Genomic DNA, 12,573 nt, shown 5'->3' on the forward strand with positions numbered 1-12,573 from the left:
AAGGTTCCGTCCTCAGCCCCCTCTTATTTATCATAGTCCTCCAGGCAATGTACAATGTTTGAAATTGCTGAATCGGATAACATTAGGATTAGTTTCTCTGATAATGGCACTAGGAAAAAGGCAGCAGAGATGTGGAAATGGTACACAAGAACTCTTGTTCGAACTCATCAATTTATAGTACCAACTACTGTTACTTCCTGATTTGTAATTAGACTAATCATATATTTTTTTTTCATTTTGAATGAAAGCATGCACAGATACATTGTCAATGCAAATAATCATCAGGCTATTCCTTAATGAAAGTTTGGGTTTAAAGCTTATTTTCATACGGTTGTGTTTATTTTATACTGTGTAGTAATATAAACAATTAAGTTGCTTTTATCACAAAATGCTATAAAAGAAAACGAGGAACATCTCTGTTTACCTGTTTAAAAATCCAAACTGCACCCATGTTAAAACTGAACGTTTGAAGACCTAAAGCAACTTAACAAATGACCACTTTAAAAGATATAAACTCAATTACACACGCATACACACACATGCGAGTGAGTGGACAACTGAAAGTGGCACTCAACACTTTTGGTTGGAGTTATATTAATTGTTTGGCTTCAATAACCATGCATGAAGCTGAGTCAAATGGTTATTAAATTATCACCCCCTGCCCCCTCTCTCTATCTGTGTATGTGTGTATCCCTTTTTGAGATTAATAAATTAATTCATTATTGTTGTCACCATTATCGTCATTAATATCACCATCATTACCATTTTTATTTCTGTTATTCCATGCTTTCATGTGTTGGACAGGTCTCTCCAACACAGCATCTCACCACACGACTACCAGTGTAGTTGTTTCTGTTGCACACTATGTCTAACTCTTCTTATACCAGCTTTACTCTCAGCTCATTTGTGCCTTGTCATTCATGCGTACTAACATTACACATTAGCAGAGCATGCTTGCTTCATTACTTTCCAACTTTCGTATACCCTCTGCGTTTAATGCCTATGTCTCTCTACAGTGTAGCATTGCACTTCATACATAAACATTGTTTGAAAATGAAATATGAATGAATGTAACAATCAAGATTACTCTAAATGAAATGAAAACAATATTGTAAATGACTGAAAATTGTTAAAAGAAATAGTGTATTTATATATTTGTATTGCAAGATTCCTGATGTGAAATCGTGTGTTGAAACAGATATTAATGTATTTTGGGATGGTCATTTTTATTTATTTTTTATAGCTATCTCTTTTTTTTATATCTATCACAGGTATGTGACAAATACATTTATTTATGAATAAATATATAAATAGATAAATGAATAAATAACTATATTTGTCACATACTTATGATAGATATAAAAAACAGATGGATAAAATCATCATCATCATCATCATCATCATCGTTTAACGTCCGCTTTCCATGCTAGCATGGGTTGGACGATTTGACTGAGGACTGGTGAAACCGGATGGCAACACCAGGCTCCAATCTAATTTGGCAGAGTTTCTACAGCTGGATGCCTTTCCTAACGCCAACCACTCAGAGAGTGTAGTGGGTGCTTTTACGTGTCACCTGCACGAAGGCCAGTCAGGCGGTACTGGCAATGGCCACGCTCGAAATGGTGTCTTTTATGTGCCACCCGCACAAAAGCCAGTCCAGGGGCACTGGCAACGATCTCGCTCGAAAACCCTACGAAGGCCAGTCAGGCAGCACTGGCAACGGTCACGCTCAAAATGGTGCATCTTATGTGCCACCCGCACAAGAGCCAGTCCAGGGGCACTGGCAACGATCTCACTTGGCTTGCCGGGTCTTCTCACGCACAGCACATATATATTGTCATCGTCGTTTAACATCCGCTCTCCATGCCAGCACGGGTTGGACGATTTGACTGAGGACTGGTGAAACCAGATGGCCACACCAGGCTCCAATCCGATTTGGCAGTGTTATAAATAAATAAAGGGCATGGTTACAAACAATATACGAGGTGAACCCATACACACACAAGAAATTTCACGGACAGCCACAACAGTATCAACAACATGAATAATGACAGCAGAATAATGAACACACAAACACAGAGAGATACAGGAACTGTATCAAATTTTCGGCTCTTAGGACAACAGCAGCACAATGGGGTGAGAGAATGGGGCTGAAGAGAAGGCCATATTGCTGCTAAGAACAATGACATACACTAGTATACACACACGTATACAAATGCATGTGCACATAAGGATACACATCTTAGAAGAACAGAATGGAGGAAGTGGAGCAAGAGCATACACAAAAACGAAAGATCTCACTGAAGAGGTCACAGATGTGTGAAGAAAGATTTTCGGACAATGGACATGAGTTAAAATAAACAAAATAAGAACAGTAATTAATAAGTGAAGAACAAATATATAATGCATGTGTTTATTTGGCTAAAAAGAGAAAATAAATAAAAATGACCATCCTGAAATACAACAATATGTATTTATATAATAGGGTTAAATGAAAAATCCTAATCCAAATTTACTAACATCTTGTTTATATAAACATAATTGTTTCTAACAGGTCCTCCTTCACAGAAACCCTTAAATCAGGTTTATTTTCAATGCAGAAAACAGTTAAACTATTATTTGGGAAACTGGATACTGTAACACCTTGCTGGAGTTGGAACATTTTTACTAACTCCAATGTTGGTAACCTAATAATTACTTCCAACTTTTTCATTCCAGTTTAATGTAAGAAGGCAACACAGAAGTTGTCTTGTTACTATGGAAAGATATATTGTTGGCCTTTGGAACAGAGGTGCTATCAACAATTGATTTCATAAGTCCTGTAACGGATAAGTCTGCAAAATTGTTGATGTGTGTTGGCAATAAAAGGAAATACACAAGAGCTACTAGAAAAGAGCTACTTGTATAAATCTTGAAAAACCTCCTTTTTGCTTTCTTAGTAATTTGTTTGCAAAAGCTGCTTCTTGAATCAAAAGGTTGTTGAATATGTATGTAGGTAGGCATGTGCATATGTGTGTGTATTCATGCATTGCAATTTCAATTGTTTGTTTAAACCATAGCAACACAGTCTGTAAGAAAGTATTTGACAGAAGTGTATGAAGTCTGAAGAAGTATGGAGCATAAAGAAATAAAACTATCTGATTTTCTTTTGTGAAACTGACAGTTTCTTTAGGATTGGATGTGAAGCACATTTGTATCTTGGGGCAGTCATAAATGATAAATGTCTGTCTGACTTAAATCTAAATCAGCAAGTGAATTCATGTATTTGTGTAATATGGTGATATGCATGATTAAGCTATGATGATGGACACAGCAATAGAAAGTGAATTGTATTTTGAATTATTCATATAGCATTTATAGACAATCTCTCACTTTTTTTCTTTCTCTCTTTCTTTTCTAACCTTCTCGTTTTTGTCATTTTGTGATGGCAGTAGTCAGCTTTCATTGAGCTGATATAGTATGATTTAACTTTGCAAATGCTGATTGAGCACAAGCTCAACCTACTTTTTTTATTGCTAAAATGTTGTCAAAGTATTTAAAATTATAAAAACATTAGAAATAAAAGCAAAAACTGTTCAGAAATCAAATTTCCCATCAATTGTTTTCTTGGAAATAAATTACACTGGTGGTGGGGTGGGGTGGGGTACAGCATATTTTCAGTTGTTGACTATTTCTTTTTTAGTGAGATTAGGGTTGATAGGGATTTCTTTAAGAATTTCATAAAAAGTTAAGAGGAGGAAATTAACTACAAAATTAATTGGCATGATTGTAAAGATATTTGACTAATCAATTAAGAGCTGTGTTTCTGTTTAGCGCTGATTGCTGTATTATTTTTAGGTAAAATGCATTATTTTACTAGGCTCAGTGTTGAACTTAAACAGGTACTGGCAAACCAAACAAATGTTTAAAGTTTAAGATCATATACCCTCAAAAAGAAAGGGAAAAATCTAGGAATGATTGCAGTTTTTTTTTTTTTTAAAAGAAATTTAAACCTGACTTAAAGAAAAGATAACTTTCTGATAGTTATCTTGGAGCAGAATGTTAATTGAAGTGTAGATGTTAAATAATCTATTGTTGTAAATAGATTGTGATTACATAGGTTGTTCTATTTAAATTCACCGAAAGAGTTCAGCTTGAGTTGAATTTTGATTTATATATCTTAATGACTGAATGTAAACATTGTTATGTGTATTCACCAGACCTTCAACTTCCTTTGACTCCTATTTCTGTGATGAAGTAATTAAAATCAGTCACCTTTGTGGTAACTGTTGATTTAACATCTGTTACAATGGAACAAGTGCTTAAATATAGCAAGTTGTTCTCTCTAATATTGCACACTTAAATGATAATGAGATATAAATGATAATTGATTATGTTGGTATGAATCCTAGAATTTTAGAAAGTGGAGAGGTTGTGAAGCTAATTTCTTTCCAAAGGACATAGCTTCAATAATCTTAATGCAAGATAGATAAAAAAAACAACAAAAAACAAACAAAAAAGGCAAAAACAGAAATGTCTTTTGTTACTGGACAAAAATAAGAGAAAACTGTTGAAAAGTAGTGGAAAAATTAATTACAGCTCATTCCAATGCCGTTAGAAAAATTTGTTAGTTTTTATGTATCTGTTAAAAACATTACACATCTTGTAAGGAAGGGCATCCAGCTGTAGAAACTCTGCCAAATTAGATTGGAGCCTGGTGTAGCCATCCGGTTGCACCAGTCCTCAGTCAAATCGTCCAACCCATGCTAGCATGGAAAGCGGACGTTAAGCGATGATGATGATGATGATGATGAATCGAGCCATATCCTTAAACTTTGCTCTGGTCCTAGTGTCCTACTATAAACTTAACAATTATATTTATGTTATTACTTTTACAAACTCATGAAGTAAATCTCTGTTTTCTTCACAATTTGCACTTCATTGAAGTTGTAAAAGGATGTTTTCATTTGTAAACTTCTTTATTGATATATGATATTGGTAAGGATATTTGCTACTCAGCTATTAGACACAGGCCTTAAGTATAGGTCTACAGGCATTAATTTATTCTTTCCTCCTCACTAATGCTGTAGTTCTGTGTGAAATGTGCATGCGTGCATGTGTGTACACACACACACACACACACACACACACACACACACACACACACATACATTAAATTTCTCAGACAATATTCTCAGACAATATTGAATGAAAGTCTGTCAATGCATTTTCAATTGACCTTGTAAGGTTAAAGGAAAAATAAGGTGTTGCTTCGAGTTGTTATACTTCATCCGTGTGAGGAAAGTAATCTATTATCTCAGCAAGACAAATTTGCACTGTTCAGTTGATAAATATGCACACACAAACATACACACTCATTTGCTCACTCAGTTGTGTAGCCTAATCATCCTATCCTGAGGAAAGTATCGAGTTTTTTTCTGTTTCACATTTTCTTTTTAGAGATTGTAAAAAAAAAAAATTTAGAAAGATTAATATTCTTAATAATATTAACATATTCTTAACATTTGTTGTTTCATTGTTAACAATAAATAGTGCTAAGTTTTCTTTATGATTTATTGTAATTTCAAGTATAGAATTATTATATTTCCTTGGTCTGCCTGTGTCAATGATCAGCAGTTATTGTTCCTTGTCTAATAGAAATGAATTTTCTTTTCCTAACATCTGTATGGTTCCACAATAACATTCATTGACAGAATCTCTTGGATATTCTTCATTTTTTCTCTTGCTCTGTCTGTGGTGTGAAGATTTAACAAAGCATAAACTTTTTAAAACTTTCTATTTACTTGAGCCATTATTTAAGCTATTAGAGTAGCAGAATTGGTGCAAATTAATGTTTTATATGTTCTAAAGTTTTATCGTTAACTGTTTCAAGTTCAAGTGCTACTGTTATTAATTTTAAGATATTTTTTGAGTTTAGTAAAATAAATATGAATATGAAACTGTGGTCATTTTATATGCAGGATTGCACTGTCTTCTTTCAAAATAAACCTTGTGCTAAGTTAAAAAAAAGTATCTAAATTAATTTGATTCACACTGTTTTAATTAGTTCTAATTTCCAGTATAATTTCTCTATAGTCCATTAGTCCTGCTTCAGAATGAGATGTTTACAAAAATTTCTTATACAATAAAAAGGTCTCTGTTTCACTTTTTTGGAACAAACTGATTATTGGAATATATTTGTTAGTTACATGAAGTAGCTCCTTTATGTATTTACTGTGTTGACTTCACCACTGATGAATCTAATGGTATATCGATGCTAGTGTTAGATCATAGTTAATTAACCAACACTCCAGACAACCCATTGGTAGTCAATGGATAACTATGACATGAAGATTCTGTCTCTCTCCCTCTTACTCACACACACACACACACACACACACACACACACAAATGATGGCCTTATAACTCAGAGGTGGTTGACCATTCTGTTCTTGATTTATTTAGTGAGTTGTTGTGAGGGTAGAGTGACCATACCATTTGATTGGGCAACTTTCAGATGACATTAGAGTAACATCTCCTGGCCAGTTTTCATGAAGAGAACTGCTATACTTGGCAATCTTACTTTCTTGATTATTTCACCATTAAGAACCATGTTTCTGCAGGTGATTTTCATAACTGAGGTGAGATGGCTCAGCATGAAGGCATGAAGTTTCTTTACCTAACTTCTGTGCAATCTCTAGGCACCTTAGAAAAGAATGGAGTAGGTTTTGCATTTGATTCTAGTGGAAATATTAATGATTGTTTCTTACCTATAGGCACACTCCTCATCTGAATGCTGTATTTCATTTTATTAACTTCTTTTGTTGTCCAGTGTTGAAATATCTGTCATTTGATATTGTGTAGCCATGATATTCAGTGCAGTTTTCAAATTAATGCCATCAACCCTGATACTTTCTTTGTGTGTTAACTGGAATAAGCACCACCTTGTAGAGAATTTTAGTCAGGTGATTCTACCCCAGTACTCATTTCTTTTTTAAAAAGCCTTGTACATTTTCTGTTGGTCACTTTTGCTGAACTGCTTAGTTATGGGAGACATAAACACACCAACACTGGTTGACAAATGGTGGTGGGGAACAAACACACACATAAAGACACTCGCATACACATATATGTATATATACAACAATCTTCTTTCAGTTTCCATCTATCTGACTCACAACGCTTTGGTTGGCCCAAGACTATAATAAAAGATACTTGCCCAAGCTGCTCTGCAGTAGGACTAAACTTGGAACCATGTGGTTGGGAAGCAAGCTTCTTACCACACAGCCATGCCAGTGTCTGCCATTGTTAATGTTTGTCTTGAAACCAAATTTATGTATATGCAATAAAGAATGCATTTATGATGTACTGTGTCTTATGGATGACTGCTATTTGCATACAGTAGTGCATAATTATGAAGGTTATTTGGAAGAGCTTAAGTATTAGCATTTGCTGATGGTAGATATTCTATTGAGGTGGTGCAACTCTTTCTCATTGACATAAACAGGTCAAGAGAGATGTGACCTCTGTAGTGGCTAGTTGAAAGATGCTAGGAATTCTAATCAAATAGTTACCCTCAGTGTTGCAGTATAGCATGATCTTTTGGGTGGTTTGGCTATAAGAGCCTTTACCACAAGAGAAAAGTTTAATGTAAGGCAGGGATGTTAACAAACTAATGAATAAGTGTGTGTGTATATTTCTGTAAATCATTTTTAAGATCTTATTTTTCCATGCTGGCATTGGTTTGATGAGATTTCTTGTGGCAGTATTCTATGGGTACATGCCCTTTCCGATGTCAGACTTAGTTTTCATCAATGGTCATTTTATTCCACTGTTCTTATGTCAAAACCAACCACCAAGCTGCAAGACATGTTGGTTATGCAGAACTCAAAGAAACAGCACCCCTGCTGAAACAGTGCTGAATCAAAGACACTCAAAGGCAAATACACATATGCACTTGCATGTATGCACGCACACACACACGCACACACACACACACACGCACACAGACATACGCACACCATATACACACGGTACAGAAGCTATATGCTTTGTACAGTTTTCATCTCCCAAATTTGACTCTCAAAGCATTAAACCATCCAAGACTATGGTAGAAGACACTTAAGTTGCCATACTGCAAAATTGATATTTATATTTGAAAGTAGAGAATTAGAGTGAAAATTTAGCAAATGTTATTATTTCCACACAGCTTAATATGTAAACATCATTTCTTCACAGCCCTAGAGTTCACCTGCAATTCTTTTGTTTTTGTTTTTCTTACTCTTCAATTAAGTACATCTCTACTCTAATTATAATACATTAAGATTATAATTTGTTGAATTGTTAATTTTTTTTTTTTTTTTGTTTTGTTTATAATCTCTTTGACAACAACTATCAAATAATTAGTAACAGAAATTTAATCTTACATACAATTTTCCTATTCTGATTTTCCTATTCTAATTTTCCTATTTAACCTTATTACTTCTAAAACTTTTCTTTGCCGTTTGTTGTTTTTGGATTATATTCAATGTGTGTTACCATATGGGATGCTTTAAGTAGCCTACTCTTCACTATACTGATCATTTGCTTTTTTTTTCTTCTCTCCATGCTTGTTATTCCTTTTCCTCATAAACATTCCTCCTTTTAGAATTCCATGCTATTTTTGGTATTGTTCGTCCCTTCTGCCATGTTTGACCCAGTGTTTGTTCACAAACAGTCCTATCTATCTTATATGAAGTATTATTACTGTAATCATTGATGTTCATATTATTTATCCCTCTGTTCTTGTCCTTTGTCACTGTCGTATATATTTAGATAGATACAGTAGTAAGACTTAGCTCTGAACCAACTGAGATTTAAACTTTATTTTTTAGTAGAACTGCTTTATTTCACTTACACGAATAATGCTTTTAAGAAATCTATGGACACCACCACTTCTCATCTCTTTTTTTGGAAAAGTATTAGTCTCCATATCTATATTTCAGAATATTATGAAACTTTAGAAATACAAAGCATGAGGATATTACTCCTGTAAGAACAATCTGTAAAATGCAATTTCCTTCAAACTTTAAATTATGCAGAAATTTAAATGTCTTACTTTCTCTTACAATTAGTGTCATTGAATATATTGTTAAAGAATTTTTTTTTTTAAATCTTCATTTTTTTCAGATCTCATCTTCACAGCCCAGTATCAGTATGCTAACACAGGCAAAAACAGCCAAAATGACACAGCCACCATTACAGACCAAAATGTATAAAACTTGGAGTATGTCCTGTTTACGTCCAGCTCCACCCATGAGGCCTTCTGCATCAGAAAGAGATGCTCTGAAAAGTCCGCGCTCAGGAAGAAAACCAGGAATGAGAAGAAAACCAGGTAAGAAGCTATTCCTGTCTGTTGTAGTCTTTGTCACAGCAAAGTGACAATTGTTGATAAAGAAAGACATCCACTTTTGTTCCATTTTTCTTTTCTCATCAAAAATGTTTTACAAAATTTATTTTTATTCTCTTATTTTATATTTGTAGAAATAAAGAAAAAAGCAATTATGGAAGATTTAAGTATGATAGCTTGTCTTTGATTAAAAAAAATTCTTGTTTGAGCTTAACACACATTTACCTTTCTTTTTGTGCTATTTAGCTGTGTAGACAACTCTCCATTCCCCTTATCACCTTTGCTCTTATCTTGTTGAATGTACAAGATAACAAGAAAAAAATTCTATTAACACTGTTTTCAAGTTAAGTTTCTGATGTTGTTTTGAGAAAAATAACTGCCTTGTAAAAAATCATTCAGCCGCTGTTTGATATTTGTGACAAACATTATCTAACATTTAACAGTATCTTGAAAACTTGTTTAATTAAATTGTTATCAGATGGCTGTGTTGCATTAGTGTAGCCTATTTATGGAAATGTTTTTCTTTTTTACTTTGAATTAGGTGGATACACATTTTCTTTTTGTCCATTGCAATTCTGTTATGTCTAAATTTGAAATATAATGAAATAAACCAAGCTCAGTAAAATTAATTCAATAACTGATACTGGATTTAGTTTAGTTTAGCATACTGTAAAACTACAAGCTGAAAATAATTTTATCAGTTTACTAGATTACTTGAATTCTGAATCATTCCTATAAAGCCAAAGTACTATTTCTTGTTCATAGCAAATAAACAAAGCTAATACTTTAATTTGTATTTCTCACGTCTCACAAGTTTCCTATCTATATATATATTAAGAATATCAAAAAGATTGTTTACTTAATGTCCTATAAAATGAATATGAAATGATAATTTATTTTTATTTTTCGCTCATCCTTTTGTTTGATTTTTATCTCATGACAGTCTTCAACTGAATTCTTCTGTTTGTTTTTATGTTATTGATATTAGATGTTTTTGATGAAATCAGAGAAAGTCCCCCGCCGTTTTTAATATCATCTAATTTCTGTTTCATGGCAACAATTTTCTTTTATGCTATCATTGAATGAACCCTATTGACTGTACACACTCCAAAAGCAGAAAAACAGAACAAAACAAAAAAAATTGTCCTCTTGTTTCTGCAATAATTGTTTTATTTTTAGTTTCATGTACACTTCATTTTTTTTTTGTTTATTTCTCATTATATATCATCATTAGAATTTTAAATACACACGTGCACACACATACATTTATATTTTTAACTTCTTTAACTGCAAAACTGAATTTCATGGTTATTCCTGTAATGATGTTAACTATCTATCAAAACATAAAATTGGTATGTTCTGCAAGAGAAGTTGCTTTGATAAACTTGACACATCTCATTGAAAAAATACTATCAAACAACATTCCTTAATAAAAGCTAGATTGGTATGTAAAACTACTTTCCCCTGGTAAGGGTAAATCTTCAGTGGATAAATTTGATTTCTGAATTAAAATGGTTAATAATCTATAATCCTCTATAAGAATAGGCATGGATGTGTGATTAAGAAGCTTTCTCTGCAATCTCATGGTTCTGCATTCAACTCCATTGTGCAACACTTTGGTCAAATTTGGGAGTGAATTTGGAAGTTTGTGCACTGTCCAATGACTGAAACAAAAGATAAAAGATATTAGGATTCTAAAGCTCCCAAAATATAATGATTGATATAGCCTGATATTCAAAGTGATAGTTGTGTCCAGTAAAGCCTATTTGACATTGAACAATAGTAGTAGAAAAAGGTGGAACATGTCTGTAAATCTCATCTTTTGCCTGTGTATATGTGTGCATATATTTCTATTTCTGTGTTTGTCTGTGTGTATACACAAACATTCATATAGATACTAGCAGTAATACCTGTCATTGATCTGGTAATTACTTTTACTGGTTCTTTGATTTACTCCTGTATATGTGTATTTCATAAGAGAATACATTTAATTATTGAAGTAGAAAAATGATTGATGTCATACACGTTCAGTTATTGAGGTATTCATGTTGCATTAAGAGTGAATATTTCTTTATAAACATTGGTTTTTGTTTTATTTCGAAGTGCATGAGCAAAAAGATTTGCTTTTGCTCCCACACATGATGCTCCTACATAAAGTTGGCCATGTGTAAAGCATGGTTCTTCAAGTTGCCACCCAGAAACTTTTGGTGTTTGGCCATGAGTTTTATCAATAATAATCATGGCAAAAGAAAGTGGGATGGGAAACTGTAACTGCTTAAATTGGCATGGGACATTAGATGGTATAGCTGATGTAGAAGGAATGAAGACAGTGTCACCTTTATCACAACCAGTGAGAATATTTGCTTCAGTGCAGTTCCTCATGAGTTTGTGCACAATTAGTGTTGTGCCATTGCATAATTTTTGTTGAAACAAATTACACAGCTCCTACACATGATGCTCCTACATAAAGTTGATCATTTGAAAAGCATGGTTCCTCAAGTTGCAATCCAGCAACTTTTAGTGTTTGACCCTGAGTTTTATGAATGCTCATGGCAAAAGAAAGTGGGATAGAAAACTATAACTGCTTAAATTAGAATGGCATAGATAGTATAACTGGTATGCGAGGAATGAAGACGGTATCACCTTTACTACAGGCAGTGAAAGTATTTGCACCAGTGCAGCTCCTCATAAGTTTGTGCACAATTAGTGTTGTACCATTGCATAATTTTTGTTGAGACAAATTAGGCAATAGCATAATAGCTTCCCTTGAACCATTTATTTAAATTTTGTTGGACAAGCAAACAAACTGACAGAATCTCTTTTATATATATAAAAGATATATATATATATATATATAACTTTTATAAGTAATATTCTAAAAGAAATATTCTAAAAGAATATATAACTGAACTTATGTTGAGTGCTCAATTATCTTGAGCAAATAAATGTGTATATATGTGCTTTTATATCATTAATAAATTCGTAGAACTCATAAATAATATATTCAGGAAAACAATATTTAATATTTTGAAAGATATACATCCAACATAACATGGTAACATAATAAATTTAAAAGTTTAAAACATAAATATACGGAATATAAATATGAATACATATAAAAATCTAAAAATAGATATATATATGTTTAAGTATATATGCGTATAAAAATTTATGTATAAAAATTTATGTATAAATAAGCATGAATA

At 32.9% G+C, this 12,573-nt stretch overlaps 1 protein-coding gene across 21 annotated transcripts in view; it reads left to right on the plus strand.

Moving 5' to 3' along the window:
- Window positions 1–12,573, plus strand: part of LOC106874470 (rho guanine nucleotide exchange factor 7) — a 206,499-nt gene that overhangs the window by 84,711 nt on the left and 109,215 nt on the right. For 17 of the 21 annotated variants that reach the window (XM_052966471.1, XM_052966465.1, XM_052966469.1 and 14 more), the window contains 2 exons: window positions 9,148–9,352; window positions 9,502–9,534. In XM_052966471.1, the coding sequence (XP_052822431.1) occupies window positions 9,148–9,352; window positions 9,502–9,534 (238 nt within the window). The remainder of the gene's footprint in view (window positions 1–9,147; window positions 9,353–9,501; window positions 9,535–12,573) is intronic. The other 4 variants (XM_052966461.1, XM_052966458.1, XM_052966468.1 and 1 more) reach the window with 1 other exon arrangement.

Source organism: Octopus bimaculoides, chromosome 3, assembly GCF_001194135.2.
Source record: "Octopus bimaculoides isolate UCB-OBI-ISO-001 chromosome 3, ASM119413v2, whole genome shotgun sequence".
NCBI classification, from domain to species: Eukaryota; Metazoa; Mollusca; class Cephalopoda; order Octopoda; family Octopodidae; genus Octopus; species Octopus bimaculoides.